The sequence below is a fragment of the Odontesthes bonariensis genome, chromosome 18 (genome assembly GCF_027942865.1).
Source record: "Odontesthes bonariensis isolate fOdoBon6 chromosome 18, fOdoBon6.hap1, whole genome shotgun sequence".
NCBI classification, from domain to species: Eukaryota; Metazoa; Chordata; class Actinopteri; order Atheriniformes; family Atherinopsidae; genus Odontesthes; species Odontesthes bonariensis.
The window spans coordinates 1,823,371-1,849,504 of NC_134523.1; the positions used below are offsets into that span (position 1 = coordinate 1,823,371).

The 26,134-nt window shown below is 49.8% G+C and overlaps 1 protein-coding gene across 6 annotated transcripts in view; it reads right to left on the reverse strand.

Moving 5' to 3' along the window:
* The window catches only part of ext1c (exostoses (multiple) 1c), a 100,536-nt gene that overhangs the window by 65,775 nt on the left and 8,627 nt on the right, over positions 1-26,134 (reverse strand). For 3 of the 6 annotated variants that reach the window (XM_075450197.1, XM_075450201.1, XM_075450202.1), the window contains exon 2: positions 19,854-21,063. In XM_075450197.1, the coding sequence (XP_075306312.1) occupies positions 19,854-20,803 (950 nt within the window). In that variant the 5' untranslated portion in view covers positions 20,804-21,063. Of the gene's footprint in view, positions 1-19,853; positions 21,064-21,179; positions 21,284-26,134 lie in introns of all 6 variants that reach the window. The other 3 variants (XM_075450198.1, XM_075450199.1, XM_075450200.1) reach the window with 2 other exon arrangements.

Here is a 26,134-nt window from a genome sequence, read left to right on the forward strand (position 1 = left end):
CAGGCTGGAGTCTGTTACAGACTGGAGTCTGTTACAGGCTGGAGTCTGTTACAGGCTGGAGTCTGTTATCAGAGAAAGGTCCGTCTGTAACAGGCTGGAGTCTGTTACAGACTGGAGTCTGTTACAGGCTGGAGTCTGTTACAGGCTGGAGTCTGTTACAGGCTGGAGTCTGTTACAGGCTGGAGTCTTTTACAGACTGGAGTCTGTTACAGGCTGGAGCCTGTTACAGGCTGGATCCTGTTACAGGCTGGAGACTGTTATCAGGCTGGAGTCTGTTACAGGCTGGAGACTGTTATCAGGCTGGAGTCTGTTACAGGCTGGAGTCTGTTACAGACTGGAGTCTGTTACAGGCTGGAGTCTGTTACAGGCTGGAGTCTGTTACAGGCTGGAGTCTGTTACAGGCTGGAGTCTGTTACAGACTGGAGTCTGTTACAGGCTGGAGACTGTTATCAGGCTGGAGTCTGTTACAGGCTGGAGTCTGTTACAGGCTGGAGTCTGTTATCAGGGAAAGGTCCGTCTGTTACAGGCTGGAGTCTGTTACAGGCTGGAGCATGCGCGTCGAGAGACCTGGTCATTCGGGGCTTCAGCCCCGAATCTCCGGGCTTCAGCCCCGAATCTGTCTGGACTGACATAAAGAAAAATATGTATAATAATAAGAAGAAGAAGAAAAAGAAGGAGAGCTCCGTCACGGGACCACACTTTGAGCGGTGATAGACTACCGCGGCGCTGCTGTCATCATGCAACTTTGTAACCAGCTCAGACCGCAGGATTCTGACATGCCCAAATATGGACATGTGTTGATTCATTTTGTCGCGAAAATAACAAATAAAGGTTTCCCATCATGCAGAAGGGGTTTATTCTACATTGGTTTGCCATTTTGTCTGAGGGTGACATTGAAAGTAATAGCCTAAGATGGACATCAGGAATTTTTTCAGGGGAAAGGGGGCAGAGAGACAAGTGGAGGCTGAGAGCGTTACCTGCTCTGAGGAGGAGTGAGTGGGGTGGGGGCGGCGGGGGCGGGGGCAGCGCCAGCGCCAGACCAGCGATTTCTTCTCCTGCCTGGGGTTGAACGGAGGTTGATTTTACTCTATATCGCCACCTCCTGGCCAGAAAAACTGCCGGTCCGGCGCTATCAGTTAGCCTGCTAATTCTGCAGTAAAACTCAGCTATGCTGCGTATAAACTTTGGTTAGGACATGCCAGTAGGATTATTTCTGCACACTCTTATGGTATGTATAGGTGTTTTTTGTATGCAATACACTTCAAAATGACATAAAAATCGCACATTGTGCCTTTAATAGGAGGGTTTCACTTGACGTCACTTCCGTATTTTTCTACCCAGGTGGTGGGCAGCCTGAGCTGGAGCCCATTGAAAACACTGTGTTTTGTCTGCCACTTTTTGCCCAAAATGCCTCAGTTTTGTGCCGTTTTTGGATGTAGCAATCGGTCTAACCAAGAGAAGGGAAAGGGTTACTATCGGGTACCGAAGGTAATCGCCCATAGAGGTGAGAAATGGAAAAAAAACTCACAGAACAACGCCGCAAAAAGTGGATAGTTAACCTACGTTTACAGACTGGAGGAGCTGAATTTGCAAATGCTCGTGTCTGCGGTGACCACTTTTCAAAGGTATGTGGGAAATCTAACAGTTTTGTAGTAGTGCAGTAAAGTATTATGTTGCTAAATGCCAATCAGCAGTAATGTAATACGGGCTACGTTTGGGCTTTGTTTTGAAGGCTGCCCCAGCGCGTTGTTAGCTACAGGCTGGAGTCTGTTATCAGAGAAAGGTCCGTCTGTTACAGACTGGAGCCTGTTACAGGCTGGAGTCTGTAACAGGCTGGAGCCTGTTACAGGCTGGAGTCTGTTACAGGCTGGAGTCTGTTACAGGCTGGAGTCTGTTACAGGCTGGAGTCTGTTACAGACTGGAGTCTGTTACAGGCTGGAGTCTGTTACAGACTGGAGCCTGTTACAGACTGGAGTCTGTTACAGACTGGAGCCTGTTACAGACTGGAGCCTGTTACAGACTGGAGTCTGTTACAGGCTGGAGTCTGTAACAGGCTGGAGTCTGTAACAGGCTGGAGTCTGTTACAGGCTGGAGGCTGTTACAGACTGGAGCCTGTTACAGGCTGGAGTCTGTTACAGACTGGAGCCTGTTACAGGCTGGAGTCTGTTACAGGCTGGAGTCTGTAACAGGCTGGAGTCTGTTACAGGCTGGAGTCTGTAACAGGCTGGAGCCTATTACAGGCTGGAGTCTGTTACAGGCTGGAGTCTGTAACAGGCTGGAGTCTGTAACAGGCTGGAGGCTGTTACAGGCTGGAGTCTGTAACAGGCTGGAGGCTGTTACAGGCTGGAGTCTGTAACAGGCTGGAGTCTGTTACAGGCTGGAGTCTGTTACAGGCTGGAGTCTGTTACAGACTGGAGTCTGTTACAGGCTGGAGTCTGTTACAGGCTGGAGTCTGTTACAGACTGGAGTCTGTTACAGGCTGGAGTCTGTTACAGACTGGAGTCTGTTACAGGCTGGAGTCTGTTACAGGCTGGAGTCTGTTACAGACTGGAGTCTGTTACAGGCTGGAGTCTGTTACAGGCTGGAGTCTGTTACAGACTGGAGTCTGTTACAGGCTGGAGTCTGTTACAGAATGGAGTCTGTTACAGGCTGGAGTCTGTTACAGGCTGGAGTCTGTTACAGACTGGAGTCTGTTACAGGCTGGAGTCTGTTACAGGCTGGAGTCTGTTACAGGCTGGAGTCTGTTACAGGCTGGAGTCTGTAACAGGCTGGAGTCTGTTACAGACTGGAGTCTGTAACAGGCTGGAGTCTGTTACAGGCTGGAGTCTGTTACAGGCTGGAGTCTGTAACAGGCTGGAGTCTGTTATCAGAGAAAGGTCCGTCTGTTACAGGCTGGAGTCTGTAACAGGCTGGAGTCTGTTACAGGCTGGAGTCTGTTACAGGCTGGAGTCTGTAACAGGCTGGAGTCTGTTACAGGCTGGAGTCTGTTACAGGCTGGAGTCTGTTACAGGCTGGAGTCTGTTACAGACTGGAGTCTGTAACAGGCTGGAGTCTGTTACAGGCTGGAGTCTGTTACAGGCTGGAGTCTGTAACAGGCTGGAGTCTGTTATCAGAGAAAGGTCCGTCTGTTACAGGCTGGAGTCTGTTACAGGCTGGAGTCTGTTACAGGCTGGAGTCTGTTATCAGAGAAAGGTCCGTCTGTTACAGGCTGGAGTCTGTTACAGGCTGGAGTCTGTTACAGGCTGGAGTCTGTTACAGGCTGGAGTCTGTAACAGGCTGGAGTCTGTTACAGGCTGGAGTCTGTTAGAGGCTGGAGTCTGTTGCAGGCTGGAGTCTGTTACAGGCTGGAGTCTGTTACAGGCTGGAGTCTGTTACAGGCTGGAGTCTGTTACAGGCTGGAGTCTGTTATCAGAGAAAGGTCCGTCTGTTACAGGCTGGAGTCTGTTACAGGCTGGAGTCTGTTACAGGCTGGAGTCTGTTACAGACTGGAGTCTGTAACAGGCTGGAGTCTGTTACAGGCTGGAGTCTGTTACAGGCTGGAGTCTGTAACAGGCTGGAGTCTGTTATCAGAGAAAGGTCCGTCTGTTACAGGCTGGAGTCTGTTACAGGCTGGAGTCTGTTACAGGCTGGAGTCTGTTATCAGAGAAAGGTCCGTCTGTTACAGGCTGGAGTCTGTAACAGGCTGGAGTCTGTAACAGGCTGGAGTCTGTTATCAGAGAAAGGTCCGTCTGTTACAGGCTGGAGTCTGTTACAGGCTGGAGTCTGTTACAGACTGGAAACTGTTACAGGCTGGAGTCTGTTACAGGCTGGAGTCTGTTACAGGCTGGAGTCTGTAACAGGCTGGAGTCTGTTACAGGCTGGAGTCTGTTAGAGGCTGGAGTCTGTTGCAGGCTGGAGTCTGTTACAGGCTGGAGTCTGTTACAGGCTGGAGTCTGTTACAGGCTGGAGTCTGTTATCAGAGAAAGGTCCGTCTGTTACAGGCTGGAGTCTGTTACAGGCTGGAGTCTGTTACAGGCTGGAGTCTGTTACAGGCTGGAGTCTGTTACAGGCTGGAGTCTGTAACAGGCTGGAGTCTGTTACAGGCTGGAGTCTGTTACAGGCTGGAGTCTGTTACAGGCTGGAGTCTGTTACAGGCTGGAGTCTGTAACAGGCTGGAGTCTGTTACAGGCTGGAGTCTGTAACAGGCTGGAGTCTGTTACAGGCTGGAGCCTGTTACAGGCTGGAGTCTGTTACAGGCTGGAGTCTGTAACAGGCTGGAGTCTGTTACAGGCTGGAGTCTGTAACAGGCTGGAGTCTGTTACAGGCTGGAGCCTGTTACAGGCTGGAGTCTGTTACAGGCTGGAGCCTGTTACAGGCTGGAGTCTGTTACAGGCTGGAGTCTGTTATCAGAGAGCTCCCACCTTCAGCAGCACGCCAACGCTTCACTTCCTCTTCAGTCATTTTTAGTTCTTTAAACACTCAGCAGCTGCTCATCCCACATAGGCGGCACGAGGAGGCGTGAAGTTAATTAGACACGGAGCTGAGAGGGAAAGCGTCCTCCTGCTGCGACACAATCAGCTGCACCTCCAGGGAAGCAGTTAACACAGCAAAACACAGCAAAACACAGCAAAACACAGCAAAACACAGGCCTGCGTCCCCAGCATGCCTGTTCTCTGTTTTAAGGTTTTATTTGAAGGTTCCTGGACAGGAAAGTGTGCGGACAGACTGGAGATGACAGGTGGGGCCTTATCTGAACCAGTAAAGCTACCCAGTACCACCACCTTTCAGTCCTGTTGGACCTGCTCCTGCTGCCCCGCAGTCACCGGTGGATGTTGGAACATATTCCCCCAACACATCCGTGTTGATACGAAACTGAATGACTGAAGCACTGACCCGTAAATGAGAGCAGCAGCCGAGTATCTGCAGACAGTTTGAGCTCCAAACAGAAACACCACAATAAAGTCTGATTTCAGTGTTTTCCAGCTGTTTGCCTGTAGCCTGTTTAAAGGTTTGTGGAATAAAAGCAGCGATTGCATCTCTTTATAGTTTTATTGCTTTTCTAAAGTTTTTGAAATGTATTTTTGATTATTTTTAAGTTTCCGGTTCCTCCCATGAGATGATGATCGATCGGAGGAATGAGTCACAGTGAGGAAGGAAGAGATGAAGCAGCGTTTCCATACCAACCAGAAAACTCACATTTCTGACCTGAAAATAACCTCTGTTAGTTCCCAATAAAAGCCTCAATGTGAGCTGATCTGGATCAGACAGCATCTGAGGATGGGAGGAAGCTGCATGTGTCGCTGAGCCTTTCTGAAGGAAAGTTTCTCTCTGCACACAAACTGCAGCAGAAGTTTCTCTCTGCACACAAACTGCAGCAGAAGTTTCTCTCTGAACACAAACTGCAGCAGAAGTTTCTCTCTGAACACAAACTGCAGCAGAAGTTTCTCTCTGCACACAAACTGCAGCAGAAGTTTCTCTCTGAACACAAACTGCAGCAGAAGTTTCTCTCTGCACACAAACTGCAGCAGAAGTTTCTCTCTGAACACAAACTGCAGCAGAAGTTTCTCTATGAACACAAACTGCAGCAGAAGTTTCTCTCTGAACACAAACTGCAGCAGAAGTTTCTCTCTGCACACAAACTGCAGCAGAAGTTTCTCTCTGCACACAAACTGCAGCAGAAGTTTCTCTATGAACACAAACTGCAGCAGAAGTTTCTCTATGAACACAAACTGCAGCAGAAGTTTCTCTGCACACAAACTGCAGCAGAAGTTTCTCTCTGCACACAAACTGCAGCAGAAGTTTCTCTCTGCACACAAACTGCAGCAGAAGTTTCTTTCTGCACACAAACTGCTGCAGGCGGAGCTCATCAGCCCAACAGCAGCAGCTCAGTTCACTCGTTCTGTGGCGCCACCATCATTAGACCACTCAGTGTAAGACGGTCTGATGCCCCATTACTCTGCCGCCAAGGGTTAAACGTGTCCGAGCAGCGAGGAGGGAACATTATGGATGCAGCAGTCAGCCCGAGGCCGAGCAGAGTCTGAGCAGCTCCGTCAGCCAGAGATCAATGAGGCGTTTCCTTAGAGAGGCTGAGAGTAACTGAGACACTGCTTCATTCTGTCTCTTTTCTATGGGAAAGGAAACCCTACAAAGACTGTGATCAGTAATAAAATCAGCATCAGAGTCTCATCATCCCAAAGAAATAAAACTCTGATGATGAGTTAAAGCTGCAGTCAGACATTTTCCATAGAAACAGAAGCTAAAGAGGCCAGTCTTCAGTTTGGTTTTCCTACAGGCAGCAGTGAAGCCTACTCCTCCCTGCATTAACTGAATAAATGTGGCGTCCTTTTATGGGACACTAATGTGGTTACTGCTCATCTGCTGAAGTGGAAGGATATCAGCAGGAAGCCGACTCTCCTCTCTGCATCATCAGATATAAAATGACCCTTACAGGAAAGCCTCGGTGCGCTGCATTAAAGAGGCAGCAGCCACAGATCTGAAGCTTTATTGGCTGCTGATTCCCTGGAGTTCATCAGGCTGCAGAATAAAGTGCAGAGACAGAGTATAGATCCACTCTCCCACCGTCTGCTGAGCAGGACTCCATCAGCCAGAGCCTGTTAGAGGCCATGATGGAGCGGGTCTGATGCACCAAACAGTCTGCTCCCACTTTATCTGCACTGCTGGAAGCTTCCAGCCTTTCTTTAAGGCGTCCACGTTTCCTTTGGCCCACTCTGGGTCTGAACCCTTCATCGGTACCGGTGGGTCTTATTTCTCCTGAGGGATCAGGGAGAGCAACATGACATCAGAGGGATGTGAGGCAGCAGATATCTGGTTACAGAGAGATAACCAGAGGACAGAAACCCGAGCCGGGCCGAGTCAGAACCATCAGGGGGAAGAAGCAGTGAGTCATCTGCCTCTGGCACTGGGTGAAAGGTCGAGATAGACCTGTGTTTTAGCACAGATACACCGTAAATACACCGGGCCAGAACAGAACCGGGCCAGAACAGAACCGGGCCAGAACAGAACCTCTCAGAGTGAATACACCGGGCCAGAACAGAACCGCTCAGAGTAAATACACCGGGCCATAACAGAACCGGGCCAGAACAGAACCTCTCAGAGTGAATACACCGGGCCAGAACAGAACCGCTCAGAGTAAATACACCGGGCCATAACAGAACCGGGCCAGAACAGAACCTCTCAGAGTGAATACACCGGGCCAGAACAGAACCGCTCAGAGTAAATACACCGGGCCATAACAGAACCGGGCCAGAACAGAACCGCTCAGAGTAAATACACCGGGCCAGAACAGAACCGGGCCAGAACAGAACCGCTCAGAGAGCACAGATACACTGTAATGCGTGTCAGACATATTTCATGTATCTATACTGTAACGTGGATTTATTGTGTTGCAGTTTTACAAAAAATATACTTCCCACATAAAATGATTTATTTGCCAATTTTTTCAATCTTACCATCCTGGCTGTAACATTGTGAATTTCTCCATTGTGGGACTAACATATATCTCATCTCATCTCATCTCAAACTGCAGGAGGACTGGAGTGAATGTTGAGGACATGTAGAGAATTTCAGCTGATGTGTTAAAGCACATTTTCTGCTTCAGTCTGCTGTTTTCAGGCTGCAGACTGAAGGCTTAACTGTCATTTATTTAGAATGTGCCGTTTTAATCTGCCTCAACCACCTGCTGTTAGACTGAAGATATGAACAGAAGGCTTCATCCGAGAGGACGGGTCATCAGGCCGGCTGCTCCTCAGCATCTGCCGCTGATGCAAAGGAAATGCAACAGGCAGCAGGTCGGAGTCGCTCAGGTTTTAATCTGCACAGGAGTAACATTAACATAAACCCAACCCCATCTTTCTGCAGGAGCCGTACATCAGAGGCTCGTTCAGCTCCAGAAAACAACACGACACACTTTCTGGAATGAGTCAGCGTGTTTCTCATTCATCAAAGGTGATGAAGAACAAGACGGGCGACAGCTTCAGAGCAGAGCCAGCAGGGCTATCACCGAATAAGAAGCCAGCACTCATGAGTAATTCATCATCATCTGCACATTCCTCATCTGCTCTGTTGCAGAAACACGGCCTTTATCTGGGGCACACACACCACATATATATACATATATATATATATATATATATATATATATATATCCTATAAAAGGTGAAACTGTAAAATGTTCTTCTCTCAAACCAGCAAACAAAGTCAGGATTTCTCATCTTCAGGGATGACGACACGGAGCTGCAGAAACAAACTGAGGAGAAACGCATTCATTTCATCCACTGAACATAAAAAAATAAAGAAAATTACTCGATTTTACTTCACAGAGAACTTGTTCTGATCCACGTACAAAGACGAGCAGTTTGGACCCAAAAGCAGACCAGCAGGAAACAGAACCGGAAGTCTTTATTTTACTTACGAAATAACAGAAGAAAACTCAAAGAATATTTAAAATGAACAAAGTCCAAAAATCAGATCAAGCAGACTGAGAGGATGGAACCAATAAGTAGGACTCAGGAGATTAAAGTAGTGATGGGACATCATCAACTAAGAGTCTGAGAGTCAAACAGAACCGAGGCAGAACCGGACTGAGACCACATCAGATAAATATAAAACTAAAGCAAGAACAACAACTGAGTCAGATCATAAAAGAGAGACCAGAAACACAAAGGCTCATCAAGAACAGGCTGAGAATAAATCCTGATTCAGAACCAGAACCCAGAAATACTGAGAGCAAGAAAAAAGAAAAAAACAAGACGAGGAAATCTGACCCGGAGTCACAAAATAACACAGAAAAACTTCAAAATAAAACAGAAAAACTAGAAAATAAAACAGAAAAAACCCACAAAATAACAGAAAAATAAAACACAAAATAAAACAGAAAAAAAAATAAAACACAAAGTAACAGTATACCACGAGTATACCAGCAAAGACTTCAAGGCAGGCAGAAAAATTAAGAGTCTGCCTGACCCAAACAGTTTCGTTATCTCAATCTGGCTCCCCTGTGCTGGCCTTGGCTGCCAGCTGCAGCTTCTCCTGGATGTTATGTAAATAAGACGCTCTGCCCCATGTGCTCCCTCCCCTTCCTGAGGACTCCTGTGGAAACTGTTTAGGCTGGCTGATAAACTTTCCATCGCATTATCAAGGACAATGGCCTCTGAGACAGTGCTTCATGGACTTACTTTCACACACACACACACACACACACACACACACACACACACACACACACACACACACATGCTCAATGATTAACATACGCAGGTCCCACACCTCCTCACCGGTCCCAATGCTTGATGGTGTGTGTATGTTTTTCTTTTTTGTGCTGAGGGTTTTTTTTGCAATCTCAAACTATATCCTGGTAAGGGTAAAGTGTGAAATTTGATTTTTCTCCTCCTCTCACCTAATGTATTTAATTATATAATTAATAATTAATAATTATATTTACCACCTAATGTGGTATTTTCTCCTATCTGGCAGCGCTCATCACTGAGCTGCATGGCCACGGTCACCCGTCTCCCTTGTTGGTTTTTATGTTGTCTATCTGGATGGGTGTACTGGAACTTACTTTTCGTTATGCTAAACTTGTATATGTGTAATGACAATAAATTTGAATCTCATCTCATCAGAGGAGCTGAATGAAGGCCAAAGACCTTCATTCAGAAACTAAGGAAGTACATGACCATAAATAAGCAGAGCGACACACAGTGGAGGCTGGAGCGTTAATTATCCAGGAACACGATGAGTTATGAAGCATAAAACACAGTCAAGGCTGTCATCCACCATCAGTCCAAATCCAAATCCCTGTTTAACCCCAATACCCCAGATCACAGCTCATCTCAGATGGTGCAGCGTACATCAGTGAGTCTTTGAACCCTGATGCTGTGTATCAGCCCTTCATCATCGGCCAATCAGAGCAGGAGAAAAGGAGCCGTTATTAAAACCTTCCCATCTGGTGGGAAACCTTCATGACACAATATTTTCTGACCTCATTTCACACCACAGATCTCAGACAGTTCAGGACTCTGATAAAACTGATTTCGGGCCAGTCTAATTGCTGCAGAATGCGTAGTAATGGCTGGCCTGGAACTCGCTGCAGATCGTCCTCTCTGAGCATCTGAAACAGCTTTCAGTTAATTAGCTGAACACAGATGAACCCCCTGAACTCAGGCAGTGGGAGGTGGTGGGGTCAGAGGTCACGCTGTCGGACAGCACGAGGTGGTGGGGTCAGAGGTCACGCTGTCGGACAGCACGAGGTGGTGGGGTCAGAGGTCACGCTGTCAGACAGCACGAGGTGGTGGGGTCAGAGGTCACGCTGTCGGACAGCACGAGGTGGTGGGGTCAGAGGTCATGCTGTCAGAGGTCACGCTGTCAGACAGGACGAGGTGATGGGGTCAGAGGTCATGCTGTCAGAGGTCACGCTGTCAGACAGGACGAGGTGGTGGGGTCAGAGGTCACGCTGTCAGACAGCACGAGGTGGTGGGGTCAGAGGTCACGCTGTCAGACAGGACGAGGTGGTGGGGTCAGAGGTCACGCTGTCGGACAGCACGAGGTGGTGGGGTCAGAGGTCACGCTGTCAGACAGCACGAGGTGGTGGGGTCAGAGGTCACGCTGTCAGACAGCACGAGGTGGTGGGGTCAGAGGTCACGCTGTCAGCACGAGGTGGTGGGGTCAGAGGTCACGCTGTCAGACAGCACGAGGTGGTGGGGTCAGAGGTCACGCTGTCGGACAGGACGAGGTGGTGGGGTCAGAGGTCACGCTGTCGGACAGCACGAGGTGGTGGGGTCAGAGGTCACGCTGTCAGACCGCACGAGGTGGTGGGGTCAGAGGTCACGCTGTCAGACAGGACGAGGTGGTGGGGTCAGAGGTCACGCTGTCAGACAGCACGAGGTGGTGGGGTCAGAGGTCACGCTGTCAGACAGCACGAGGTGGTGGGGTCAGAGGTCACGCTGTCGGACAGCACGAGGTGGTGGGGTCAGAGGTCACGCTGTGGGACAGCACGAGGTGGTGGGGTCAGAGGTCACGCTGTGGGACAGCACGAGGTGGTGGGGTCAGAGGTCACGCTGTCAGCACGAGGTGGTGGGGTCAGAGGTCACGCTGTCGGACAGCACGAGGTGGTGGGATCAGAGGTCACGCTGTCAGCACGAGGTGGTGGGGTCAGAGGTCACGCTGTCAGCACGAGGTGGTGGGGTCAGAGGTCACGCTGTCAGACAGCACGAGGTGGTGGGGTCAGAGGTCACGCTGTCGGACAGCACGAGGTGGTGGGGTCAGAGGTCACGCTGTCAGACAGCACGAGGTGGTGGGGTCAGAGGTCACGCTGTCAGCATGAGGTGGTGGGGTCAGAGGTCACGCTGTCAGACAGCACGAGGTGGTGGGGTCAGAGGTCACGCTGTCAGACAGGACGAGGTGGTGGGGTCAGAGGTCACGCTGTGGGACACTAAAAATGAAATGAGCTCGTCTCTGCATCCTGAACGAGGAGCGTTAACCCTTACCCTCTAACCATAGATGTGTACAGAATGGCTAGATGTGTTACGTCTGAGTTTAGAACGTCCGCACAAGTCGGCCATCTTACCACAGGGTGAGATGTCCGGGAGACAGTCAAACCTGAGGTAACCATAGTTACGGTAAGTGATCTGCTCTGATGCTATTACTCTTATCTAGCAGAAATCTCCACGATTTGACACTATTTTACATAATAAAAGACCCTGTGCGATATTTTATTTATTCGGTTATTTGTGCAATAATTCATGTCACTACTGTGCAATATCTTATCTATTTATGGTCAGACTGTGTGCATACAATGTGTAATTAACACAAGTGTAGTGCAATATGGGCAATAACTCAACCATAGTGCTATAACTTACTTAATTTAACTCTCTTTACTTTGTATATCTTGTATAGCCTATATTCTTTTTTACACTTTGTTTTAGATTATTATATTTTAATTATATATTATATTAATTATTCTATATTATACTGTATTTTAGATTTATAGAGATCCTATGTGTGTGTTTGGAGCTACTGGGGACTTGAATTTCCCTGAGGGAGTCATCCCAAGGGGTAAATAAAGTTGAGTCATGGGGCAAATAAACGTGAAATATTTACAATTTTATTTTAAAAAATAAATATGGACTTTGTCTGTAGTGTGATAATTAGCTTACTACTTTGATGTTTATAATAACCTTAAACGTTTCATAATTAAGCAAGTTATGTCTTGAATGTTTGAATGTTTCACCATCAACACAATGTTGTCGGCGAGAGAGCTGCCTGTGGTAAGATGGCCGCCATCTGCGGACGTTCCACTCCGTTGCCCAGCAACGCGGACGAGACATATAGCCATTCTATACATATCTATGATTCTATACATATCTATGCTCTAACCCTACCCTACTTTCCTAACCCTAACCCAGGTAGAGTCAGATGAATGCATTAATGTTTTAGGGTCTCAGATGGAGAGGAATCAGTGGGATGGCTTCGGTTAGTTAAAACTTCCCCAGATCTGCTTTCTCTTCCTCCCTAAAGCTGCTCTGTTCTCACACTCCTCCTCATTTATATTCACTGAACGCTCCACAACTCTCCAAAGTGCAGAAAGTAGGCCATTAGAGCTGCTTCTCCTTGGCTTCAGCAAGCCTCCCCTTCTTTGTTTCCCCTCCTTCCCCGCTGGCCTTTAGCCCCGCTCAGCGTAATCTTCCTCTTTCTGCCCCCTTTCTGTCACCCAGGAGTTTAATGGGTGATGAAACCATTAAACTCCTGGGTGACAGACCAGGGCACCATTTAAAATAATTTTCCTTAACAGAGAGAAAAGGTGCTGATTGAAAACAAACTGTTTAAACTCCCAGCCGGATGTATCCTGCTGCTCATTTAAACCTGAGAGGAGATGATGGAGGACCAGCTGATCATCTGCACCTGATGGAGCATCAGCTGATCATCTGCACCTGATGGAGCATCAGCTGATCATCTGCACCTGATGGAGAACCAGCTGATCATCTGCACCTGATGGAGGATCAGCTGATCATCTGCACCTGATGGAGGATCAGCTGATCATCTGCACCTGATGGAGAACCAGCTGATCATCTGCACCTGATGGAGAACCAGCTGATCATCTGCACCTGATGGAGAACCAGCTGATCATCTGCACCTGATGGAGAACCAGCTGATCATCTGCACCTGATGGAGGATCAGCTGATCATCTGCACCTGATGGAGAACCAGCTGATCATCTGCACCTGATGGAGAACCAGCTGATCATCTGCACCTGATGGAGAACCAGCTGATCATCTGCACCTGATGGAGAACCAGCTGATCATCTGCACCTGATGGAGAACCAGCTGATCATCTGCACCTGATGGAGAACCAGCTGATCATCTGCACCTGATGGAGGATCAGCTGATCATCTGCACCTGATGGAGAACCAGCTGATCATCTGCACCTGATGGAGGATCAGCTGATCATCTGCACCTTATGGAGCATCAGCTGATCATCTGAACCTGATGGAGCATCAGCTGATCATCTGCACCTGATGGAGGATCAGCTGATCATCTGCACCTGATGGAGCATCAGCTGATCATTTAAACCTGATGGAGCATCAGCTGATCATCTGAACCTGATGGAGCATCAGCTGATCATCTGCACCTTATGGAGGACCAGCTGATCATTTAAACCTGATGGAGCATCAGCTGATCATCTGAACCTGATGGAGCATCAGCTGATCATCTGCACCTGATGGAGCATCAGCTGATCATCTGAACCTGATGGAGCATCAGCTGATCATTTAAACCTGATGGAGCATCAGCTGATCATCTGCACCTGATGGAGGACCAGCTGATCATCTGCACCTGATGGAGGATCAGCTGATCATCTCCACCTGATGGAGCATCAGCTGATCATCTGCACCTGATGGAGGATCAGCTGATCATCTGCACCTGATGGAGGATCAGCTGATCATCTCCACCTGATGGAGGATCAGCTGATCATCTGCACCTGATGGAGGATCAGCTGATCATCTGCACCTGATGGAGGATGAGCTGATCATCTGCACCTGATGGAGGATCAGCTGATCATCTGCACCTGATGGAGGATCAGCTGATCATCTGCACCTGATGGAGGACCAGCTGATCATCTGCACCTGATGGAACATCAGCTGATCATCTGCACCTGATGGAACATCAGCTGATCATCTGCACCTGATGGAGGACCAGCTGATCATCTGCACCTGATGGAACATCAGCTGATCATCTGCACCTGATGGAACATCAGCTGATCATCTGCACCTGATGGAACATCAGCTGATCATCTCCACTTGATGGAGCATCAGCTGATCATCTGCACCTGATGGAGGATCAGCTGATCATCTGCACCTGATGGAGGACCAGCTGACCATCTCCACCTGATGGAGAATCAGCTGATCATCTGCACCTGATGGAACATCAGCTGATCATCTGCACCTGATGGAGGACCAGCTGATCATCTGCACCTGATGGAGCATCAGCTGATCATCTGCACCTGATGGAACATCAGCTGATCATCTGCACCTGATGGAGCATCAGCTGATCATCTGCACCTGATGGAGGATCAGCTGATCATCTGCACCTGATGGAGGACCAGCTGACCATCTCCACCTGATGGAACATCAGCTGATCATCTCCACCTGATGGAGCATCAGCTGATCATCTCCACCTGATGGAGCATCAGCTGATCATCTGCACCTGATGGAGGATCAGCTGTTCATCTGCACCTAACCAGAGTAACCCTAACCACAGTAACCCTAACCCTGGGTAACCAGAGTAACCCTAACCCTAACCACAGTAACCCTAACCCTGGGTAACCAGAGTAACCCTAACCCTAACCAGAGTAACCCTAACCCTGGGTAACCAGAGTAACCCTAACCCTAACCAGAGTAACCCTAACCCTGGGTTACCAGAGTAACCCTAACCCGAGTAACCCTAACCCTAACTAACCCTAACCAGAGTAACCCTTACCAGAGTAACCCTAACCCTAACCAGAGTAACCCTTACCAGAGTAACCCTAACCAGAGTAACCCTAACCCTAACTAACCCTTACCAGAGTAACCCTAACCCTAACCAGAGTAACCCTTACCAGAGTAACCCTAACCAGAGTAACCCTAACCCTAACCCTTACCAGAGTAACCCTAACCCTAACCCTAACTAACCCTAACCAGAGTAACCCTAACCCTAACCCTTACCAGAGTAACCCTAACCAGAGTAACCCTAACCAGAGTAACCCTAACCAGAGTAACCCTAACCCTAACCAGAGTAACCCTAACCAGAGTAACCCTAACCCTAACCCTTACCAGAGTAACCCTAACCAGAGTAACCCTAACCCTAACCAGAGTAACCCTAACCAGAGTAACCCTAACCCTAACCAGAGTAACCCTAACTAACCCTAACCCTGGGTAACCTGAGTAACCCTAACCAGAGTAACCCTAACCCTAACCAGAGTAACCCTAACCAGAGTAACCCTAACCCTAACTAACCCTAACCAGACTAACCCTAACTAACCCTAACCAGAGTAACCCTAACCCTAACTAACCCTAACCCTGACTCTGCTGCAGAGCTCTCAGAATGAAACAGAGGAAGTTGCCTCTCTGTTTGTTGGGTCAGTGTTCAGGTCTTCTGAGTCTAATCTGCAGCAGCAGATGCAGGCACTGATTAACCTGAAGGTGCCCTGTAAGAGCCTCACGGGCTCTGCTCCACCCCCACCCACCCCCACCCAGGGGTGGACTGGGACAAAAAATCAGCCCTGGCATTTTGGACTAGACTGGCCCACCACATTGCACAACACAAACATTGTCAGTTTTTTTTTGGTGTACTGAATGTGTATACCAACTGTGCAAATTTTGAAAAAATAAATACCTTGAGGCATGTAAAGGGTTAATGGAAATTAGTGAGAGTGGACACTTAAAATATTTCCAAAACCTTAATCTATTAACACTATAAAATGTAAACTCCCCCACTCAATCACAGCAATAATTCTTAGATCAGCATCCATCCTATTGGCTGTACCTATGTTTTTCAAAGAGAAAGAAAAAAGAAAGAAAACAGACATGAGAAACAATGGATCAGATGCTAAGTCTACCATGTCGCCAACTCTCTCCTCTCTCCTCTCTCTTCGAGAGTCATACATAGAGATACATAGCCTAATTGGCATAACAGTCAAAATGATATTGCAAAATAATATGATTTCAAAAATTGTGACTTTCTTTCATTGACCTCATCCATCTTAATAGAAACTGCCACCTGCCTTTTGGCAAAACCTCATTTAGCCTTGGTCTAGCCAAGGCTACTCTACCCACAAACAATGATAGTCTAATGATGACATTTGCAATCTACATTCTGTTATTGTTGGTGAATAGTGGTTTTAAGGTTCTCGCATTGAAAAGTGTTCAGTTCAGGGTGGAAGACATAGACGTATTAGCCAAACCTAGGCTTATTTTCCCATGCACTCAGTGAAGGCTAGAAAATTCATCATTAGCCGCTAGTGGTAGCATGAAGTTTATGGGTAGCAGCACCTATGTTTACTATACAAACTAACTTGACCATGGAACATTAGCCAACATAATTTTATTGGGGTTCTGTTATTGTATCATATTCATTAAGGGGTAGGTTGGTTTATCCTATCATTACATAGTTTGGGGCTCTGCAAACTGTCCAGCTTACCGCAGGTTCTAATACTGCAGCGGCTGCATTGACATGTTCACTGCTCGATTCGCCGTCGCCTCCACTACAACCACCACCACCACCACCACTACAACCACCTCCACCACCACCACTACCACTACAACCACCACCACTACAACCACCTCCACCACCACCACCACTACAATCACCACCACTACAACCACCACCACTACAACCACCTCCACCACCACCACCACCACTACAACCACCACCACACCACCACCACTACAACCACCACCATCACCACTACAACCACCTCCACCACCACCACCACTACAACCACCACCACTACAACAACCTCCACCACCACTACAACCACCACCACCACCACCACTACAACCACCACCACTACAACAACCTCCACCACCACTACAACCACCTCCACCACCACCACCACTACAACCACCACCACTACAACAACCTCCACCACCACCACCACCACTACAACCACCACCACACCACCACCACTACAACCACCACCATCACCACTACAACCACCTCCACCACCACCACCACTACAACCACCACCACTACAACAACCTCCACCACCACTACAATCACCACCACTACAACCACCACCACTACAACCACCTCCACCACCACCACCACCACTACAACCACCACCACACCACCACCACTACAACCACCACCATCACCACTACAACCACCTCCACCACCACCACCACTACAACCACCACCACTACAACAACCTCCACCACCACTACAACCACCACCACCACCACCACTACAACCACCACCACTACAACCACCACCAGCACCACTACCACCACTACAACCACCACCAGCACTACAACCACCACCACCACCACTACAACCACCACCACCACTACAACCACCACCAGCACTACCACCACCACCACCACCACTACAACCACCACCAGCACCACCACCACCACCACCACTACAACCACCACCACCACTACAACCACCACCAGCACTACCACCACCACCACCACCACTACAACCACCACCAGCACCACCACCACCACCACCACTACAACCACCACCAGCACCACTACCACCACTACAACCACCACCACCACTACAACCACCACCAGCACTACCACCACCACCACCACTACAACGACCACCAGCACCACCACCACCACCACCACCACCACTACAACCACCACCAACACTACAACCACCACCACTACAACCACCACCACCACTACCACCACCACCACTACAACCACCACCACCACCACCAGCACCACCACCACCACTACCACCACCACCACTACCACCACCACCACCACCACCAGCACCACCACCAGCACCACTACCACCACAACCACCACCACCAGCACCACCACCACCACCATATTTGACATCAGTCACCGGAGAGTGAAGGTGTTTTTCTGTTTCGTGATTGGCCCTTTTTTAGACAGTCAGTGATGATAACCAATGGGCTGCAGTTGCCTGTAGTAAGGGCCGGTTGATCGGAACAGACTCTTGCGCTGCTGATTTTATTTTTCTTCATATATTATGCAGATATGACGATATATAATAATAATAATAATAATAATAATAATAATAATAATAATAATAATACATATTATTAATATACATGTCGGATCTGCCGTCCCAAATAGCACATCGGCCCATCGGGCAAATGCCCGGTGCGCCCGATTATCAGTCCATGCCAGCCCCCACCCCCACCTGGGTGGAGCAGGGACTCTCTGACTGAAACGCTCCCCAACGCTCCCTTTTTTTTCCCCAAAGACTCAAACATTCAGAAACAGCTCATCCAGGCTCCGCCCCCCCGACAGACATAGGGACCCTGAGAGCTGAGGCTCCGCCCCCCCGATGGCAGAAGGACCCTGAGAGCTGAGGCTCCGCCCCTCCGACAGCCAGAAGGACCCTGAGAGCTGAGGCTCCGCCCCTCCGACAGCCAGAAGGACCCTGAGAGCTGAGGCTCCGCCCCCCCGACAGACAGAAGGACCCTGAGAGCTGAGGCTCCGCCCCTCCGACAGCCAGAAGGACCCTGAGAGCTGAGGCTCCGCCCCCCCGACAGACAGAAGGACCCTGAGAGCTGAGGCTCCGCCCCCCCGACAGACAGAAGGACCCTGAGAGCTGAGGCTCCGCCCCCCCGACAGCCAGAAGGACCCTGAGAGCTGAGGCTCCGCCCCCCCGACAGACAGAAGGACCCTGAGAGCTGAGGCTCCGCCCCTCCGACAGCCAGAAGGACCCTGAGAGCTGAGGCTCCGCCCCTCCGACAGCCAGAAGGACCCTGAGAGCTGAGGCTCCGCCCCCCCGACAGACAGAAGGACCCTGAGAGCTGAGGATCCGCCCCTCCGACAGACAGAAGGACCCTGAGAGCTGAGGCTCCGCCCCCCCCCGACAGACAGAAGGACCCTGAGAGCTGAGGCTCCGCCCCCCAGCTGAGGCTGCCGTTCCTATCATACACACAACAGTATGTTCCTGTTGCATCTTTCCACCAGTCGCCTACAGCACAGAGAGAACTTAACTGAACAGGAACACGTTTCTAACGTTAAATAAACGCTTTAATCTTGAAACAGAAACAGCTGTTCTCTGATGCTCTTCATTATTCTCAGAACTGAGAATAAGCCACAAACGACCAGCTGCTTCAGACATGATGGAGGTCACAGCTCTGTGCTGTTATCTGCAGATTCTTCTTATAGCGCACACAAACATTTATCTACCAGCGTTATTTACAGCCGATGTAAAACACAAACAGTGAAGATTCTCAGCCATCCAGGTGATCCTCAGAGTGAGGTCAGCTGGACTTCTTCTTGGTTCCTGAAGACGTTTCACCTCATCTGAAAGGCTTCTTCGGTTCTGAACTCGTTGGTGGGAGTATCGGCTGATAAGAGGCTCTCTGAGGACGGTAAAGTCCACCTTCTGGTTCCAGAGAGGAGTCAGAGTTGTTAAACTGGAGGAACCATCTCTGAACAGAGCTGGTCTCAGGTGTCACCAGCCGATGACGGGAAGTTTCCCAACGCTTCACACCGTGGAAGACTCTCAGATGAGTCCAGCCGACCTGATTCAGCTCTGAGGATCATTTCCTTCTTACTGGTGCTGCTGTGAACATCTGCCATGAACACCCTAACACCTTTGAACATTGGTGAACACCTTGGTGCCCTGCTACACATCTCTGCCCCCCACCATCTGGCCATCTTACCTCTCGTACTCCATGTTGTCGTGGTCGCAGCGGGCGTCTTTGTGCTTCTCCCAGTCCTTCCCGTGGCGGCACGTGGTCAGCGACACGATGTCCTTCCCGTTGTGGATGTGATGAAGAGCGTTCCTGGTGTCCGAGCCGATGCCCGTCAGGTAGCGCTTCCCTTTGAACATCAGCAGGTATTTCCTGCGAGGCGGCGTGGAGTTCCTGACCAGCCAGCCGCGCTCGCCGCCCTTCTGCGGGTGGTCCTTGGAGAAGAGCGGGATGGAGACGTCGAAGCCGGGCCGGAAGTGTTCGGCGTTCAGGCTGGCTTTGGCCAAGATGGCCTGGCCCACGTTGAAGCCCAGGTCCTCGGTGTAGTTGGGCCAGGTGCCCGAGTACAGGTTGAAGATCAGGTGGTTGCGCCCGTCGTTCCACAGCGGGTAACCACGGATACGCTCGTCCATGTTGGGCACGAACTGCCCTGACAGCTGGTCCCGGTCCAATGTGTCGATGCCCAGCACGAACAGGCAGGCCTCCCGCGGGTCCGCCGTGTAGTAGCGCGACTCGGCGATGGACGTCAGGATCTTCCGGTAGCTCTCGGACACGCGGTCGCTCTTCTCCGACGGGTACACGTAGACCCGGAAGCCCTCCCTGCCTCTGCGCCGGCACCGCGAGAAGTCGAAGCACGTGTCCATGCGGCAGCGGCTGTCTCTGTAGATGGTCGACCACGCCTGGCGCCGCTGCCGGGGCGGCTCGGCCATCCCCGGGTCGGCCTGCAGCTCGTCCAGGTGGGCGTAGCAGGGCAGGAAGGCGCGGTCGGTCCAATTGGGCCAGGGGCGCACCGTGTCCCCCCGCTGGCGCGTCAGCAGGCGCAGCAGGCGCAGCTGCACGCCGCCGCCGCCCCAGGAGAACAGGACCAGCCAGGAGCACGCACACAGGCCCAGCAGAACATACTTTTTCCGGGCCTGCATGGGGGCTGAGGCGGTCCGTACAGTCCGAGTCTCTGAGCTCTGACCCGCCTGGCCCGTCAGCTCTGCAGCCCCCCGGCTTGGTTCAGGCGTTAGCGCCTAACAGGGAGACATGGCTGCCTCTGAGGGTCCGCGGCACCATGAAGGAGGATCTCTGTCAGGCGGCCGGTCTGTGAACACGTCCTCTGCTGATGAAGGCTGAGTGCTGTGCAGGCTGCGCCGGCTGCGCCGGCTGCCTCATGCTGCTGTCTGCGGGGCCCCTCCTGCAGAGAGACGAGCAAACATCAGCACAAAGCTGTCCACAGACGCCATGACTAACAGCCCAGCGCCGCCTATTTGGACAGACTCTCACATTTGGTTAGACATATGCAATCTGCACCTTATTACCCACCAACACACCACAGTCACACAGCTGGGCGACGCTCTGAGGCTGTCAGACCGAGCCGAGAGGACGAAGCTCTCCTACAGGAGCTCCACCCTTCCCTGTGAAGAAGATGGATATTCAGGGGTCACTCCTGCATGTGCACCGACCCCTGCACTGGAAAAAATCAGTCTTACCAAGTATATTTGTCTCATTTCTAGTCAAAATATCTCATTACACTTAATATCAGACACAACTGCCTAACAAGTTCCATTTCAGCCAGATATAGGGACTTGTTTTAATACAATACATCTGGAATATCTTGTTAAATTAAAAAGTTTTGAAAACGTTGGATTTCATACGAAACAAGTTTTTTTTTTACATTTGAAGAGGTTTTTAAGCTAATTTCAAGATCACTTTTATCTCAAAAGTCCTAAATATCACATCTTATTTCAAGAAATCTTGACAAGCCGATTTTTACAAGTTCCATTGGCAGATTTTTTTGCTTATTTCAAGCAAAAACGTCTTTTATTTGTTGTTTTTTTACTTATTTTTGGAGGGGCATTTTTTCCAGTGTGCAGCGGACACAAATGGCGCCCCATACGGAGGAGGAGGGTTTCGCTTCTGAAAGGTAACAGAACCACTAATGGTGCTTTTCCACTAGCTCGGCACGGCTCGGTTTGGTTGTTTTTCCAATTACAACAGAGTTTCACTTCGTGCCTCCTCGACGTGGGCGGGGTCGTCGTAACACGGCTGCGCAACCAGAACAACAACAACAAGACTCCTGGGGTCCGTTTCACGTAGCAGGTTCAACCAACTCTGAGTCTATTCCTGACCTCTGAGTTGATCTACTCTGAGATAGAAAACTTTGAGTTTTCGGTTCCAGAAACGCTGATTTGAGTGAGGTTAATCAACTCTGAGTAGGACCTTGAGTTTAGCGCGTGCGCCACAACTTTAAAAAGCCAGCATCAATGGAGCCCCGATTCGACGAGTCACCTTGGCAACGGGGAAGAGGAGGGGCTACGTTTTTCACCAACCTCGAATTGGAAATCTTAATGCGCTCATACGGCGAGTTTCAACACGTTTTTAGAAATAAGTGCAACACCGTTGCAGCAGCAAAAGTGTAAGTTTAAATATAGTCCTTTGCAATCACAATAATATTACAGGGAAACTGCTTGAATGGTAGCCCATTCATTTATTTCATTTAGGTGCAATCCCGCGGGGGAGAAGCGCACTTGACAGCAGTTTAAGATGAAATATAAAAACATTGTTCAAACAGGTGAGACCTCGGCATGGAGGTACCTCATTTTGATCATGTTTTACACTGTAAAATAAATATTAAGTGGCTGTTTGACTGTGCAGTTATTTTATTCCCAACATAATGCTGTTTTCACACACATAAACTATGTCTTCTCATCTATATCATCCATCCATCCATTATCTATACACCGCTGAATCCGTCAGTCGGGTCGCGGGGGGGCTGGAGCCTATCCCAGCGGTCAATGGGCAAGAGGCGGGGTACACCCTGGACAGGCCGCCAGTCCATCACAGGGCCACATAGAGACAAACGAGACAAACAACCATGCACACTCACACTCACTCCGAAGGACAATTTAGAGTCATCATCTATATCATGTTCTGTTAAATAATTAAGCCTATTTAAACTAACACAGACTTCTACTGAGCCAACAGAAAGAAGGCAGATGCCCGTAAAACGGGTGCTGCCCAGCACCCCCACCTGTAACGGGAGGCCAGTGGCTGAGGGAATCCACCCCCAAGACACGAGTGCCTTTATAAAATATAATAGGCCTATATATGTCTTTTTTAAGCCTGTTCATACAAATATTTATTTGTCTTTTATGTCTTTTTTTTCTTTTGTCCCAACACATTCTGATGGTGCCGCTCAAAAAGATAATTGTCTGTCAATGCAAAAATCTGCGCAGTCTGATAACCATCTCCAACGAATATTTAATTCTCTGCGCAGTAATGCTGCTCCTTCATCCACGGGATCGTTGTCTAAAGGACATGTTGGTGGAAAAAGTCATCTCCTACTGTGCCTAATGGACTTATAGAAGTAGAAGAACTCGCTCTGCTGACTGAATGAATGAGGAAATCAAATGGCGTGTGTGGCTGAAAGAGGGCGGAGACAGAAAGAAACTCAAGGTTTCTTGAATAAAACCTGGTCCCGACCAGGTTAGGTTCAGAGAGTCTGTTACTACGGTAACTGACCGTGAGGTTAAGTTACCTCTCTTTGTGAAACAGGCTAGAGTTACCCCTCTTTCTCAGGGTTGAGTTACCTCCCTTTGTGAAACGGAAAACTCAGGGTTTCCCTCATTTCAGGGTTAACCTACTCAGAGTTTTCACTAAACCTGCTACGTGAAACGGACCTCTGGCCTCCAGACAAAACAGTGTTGAAAAGTGACGACACTCATCGGCCAATCAGTGGAAGGCAGTCAGCTGACGTCACGTTTTAGTAACGCTTGAAACCAGGGCTGAGGTGATACGGAAAGTCTACCCGGTTGCAGGTACTGCGTGCTGGTGGAAAAGCGCCATAAAGGTCCGTTCATCTCAGTGAGAGGTTTCTGTGTCACATCTGCAAACTGCCAAAGGTTTCTCAGCCTGATTTCTTTAGCAAACACTCCCTCATTCCAGTGTGTGCAGAGCAGCGCCCACAGAGGAGGGCAGTGTTCTGGCTGCCAGCTGAAGCACAAAGGCGGCTTTCAGGCCTCACCTGGCCACGCTCTGCTCCTCGGCTTCACATTCCTGCTAACAGCATGGAGCTGTACCCGCTAACAGCATGGAGCTGTACCTGCTAACAGCATGGAGCTGTACCCGCTAACAGCATGGAGCTGTACCCGCTAACAGCATGGAGCTGTACCTGCTAACAGCATGGAGCTGTACCTGCTAACAGCATGGAGCTGTACCTGCTAACAGCATGGAGCTGTACCTGCTAACAGCATGGAGCTGTACCCGCTAACAGCATGGAGCTGCTAACAGCATGGAGCTGTACCTGCTAACAGCATGGAGCTGTACCCGCTAACAGCATGGAGCTGCTAACAGCATGGAGCTGTACCCGCTAACAGCATGGAGCTGTACCTGCTAACAGCATGGAGCTGCTAACAGCATGGAGCTGTACCCGCTAACAGCGTGGAGCTGTACCCGCTAACAGCGTGGAGCTGTACCCGCTAACAGCATGGAGCTGTACCTGCTAACAGCATGGAGCTGTACCCGCTAACAGCATGGAGCTGTACCCGCTAACAGCATGGAGCTGTACCCGCTAACAGCATGGAGCTGTACCTGCTAACAGCATGGAGCTGCTAACAGCATGGAGCTGCTAACAGCATGGAGCTGTACCCGCTAACAGCATGGAGCTGTACCTGCTAACAGCATGGAGCTGTACCCGCTAACAGCGTGGAGCTGTACCCGCTAACAGCATGGAGCTGTACCCGCTAACAGCATGGAATTGTACCCGCTAACAGCATGGAGCTGTACCTGCTAACAGCATGGAGCTGCTAACAGCATGGAGCTGTACCCGCTAACAGCATGGAGCTGCTAACAGCATGGAGCTGTACCCGCTAACAGCATGGAGCTGTACCTGCTAACAGCATGGAGCTGCTAACAGCGTGGAGCTGTACCCGCTAACAGCATGGAGCTGTACCCGCTAACAGCATGGAGCTGTACCCGCTAACAGCATGGAGCTGTACCTGCTAACAGCATGGAGCTGCTAACAGCATGGAGCTGTACCCGCTAACAGCATGGAGCTGCTAACAGCATGGAGCTGTACCCGCTAACAGCATGGAGCTGCTAACAGCATGGAGCTGTACCCGCTAACAGCATGGAGCTGTACCTGCTAACAGCATGGAGCTGTACCCGCTAACAGCGTGGAGCTGTACCCGCTAACAGCATGGAGCTGTACCCGCTAACAGCATGGAGCTGTACCCGCTAACAGCATGGAGCTGTACCTGCTAACAGCATGGAGCTGCTAACAGCATGGAGCTGTACCCGCTAACAGCATGGAGCTGTACCCGCTAACAGCATGGAGCTGTACCTGCTAACAGCATGGAGCTGTACCTGCTAACAGCATGGAGCTGTACCCGCTAACAGCATGGAGCTGTACCTGCTAACAGCATGGAGCTGCTAACAGCATGGAGCTGTACCCGCTAACGGCATGGAGCTGTACCCGCTAACAGCATGGAGCTGTACCTGCTAACAGCATGGAGCTGTACCTGCTAACAGCATGGAGCTGTACCCGCTAACAGCATGGAGCTGTACCCGCTAACAGCATGGAGCTGTACCTGCTAACAGCATGGAGCTGCTAACAGCATGGAGCTGTACCCGCTAACAGCATGGAGCTGTACCTGCTAACAGCATGGAGCTGTACCCGCTAACAGCATGGAGCTGTACCCGCTAACAGCATGGAGCTGTACCCGCTAACAGCGTGGAGCTGTACCAGCGTGGAGCTGTACACGTGCGCACACACGTGCACACACACAGCCCGGCCTCTCTGCAGCTTTCTGCTCAGTCAGAGTCGGGAGAAGACGACACCCGGGTTCCCATTCCTTGCTCCTCATCAATAATTCTCTCTTTTCTTTAGTTAAAGCATTGATTTTCCTTCCTTTACTCCTTCCAGCTTCGCCTCCTCTGCCAGCAGCAACAGTCCCACCGCCGACTGCATAAGGCTTCTCTCACTGTGTGGACTCTGCTGGTGATTTTTGGACGTGGGAGCAGCTGATGGCAGCAGGGTGTAATAGAGAAGTGATGGAGTGTTTACTGAAGCGTTTCTGGGTCAACATGAACTGAAAGTTTCTGAACTTCTGTCTGTTTAACACCAACTCAAAGCTGGACTCAGATGCAGAGAAACGGAGGTGTGCAGGGACAGATAAATATGTAAATAATACAGATAAATATGTTAAAGTTTCTCTGTTTGTTGGTGTTGTGGCTGACTGACGAACAACAGCCACTCAGCAGTAGGA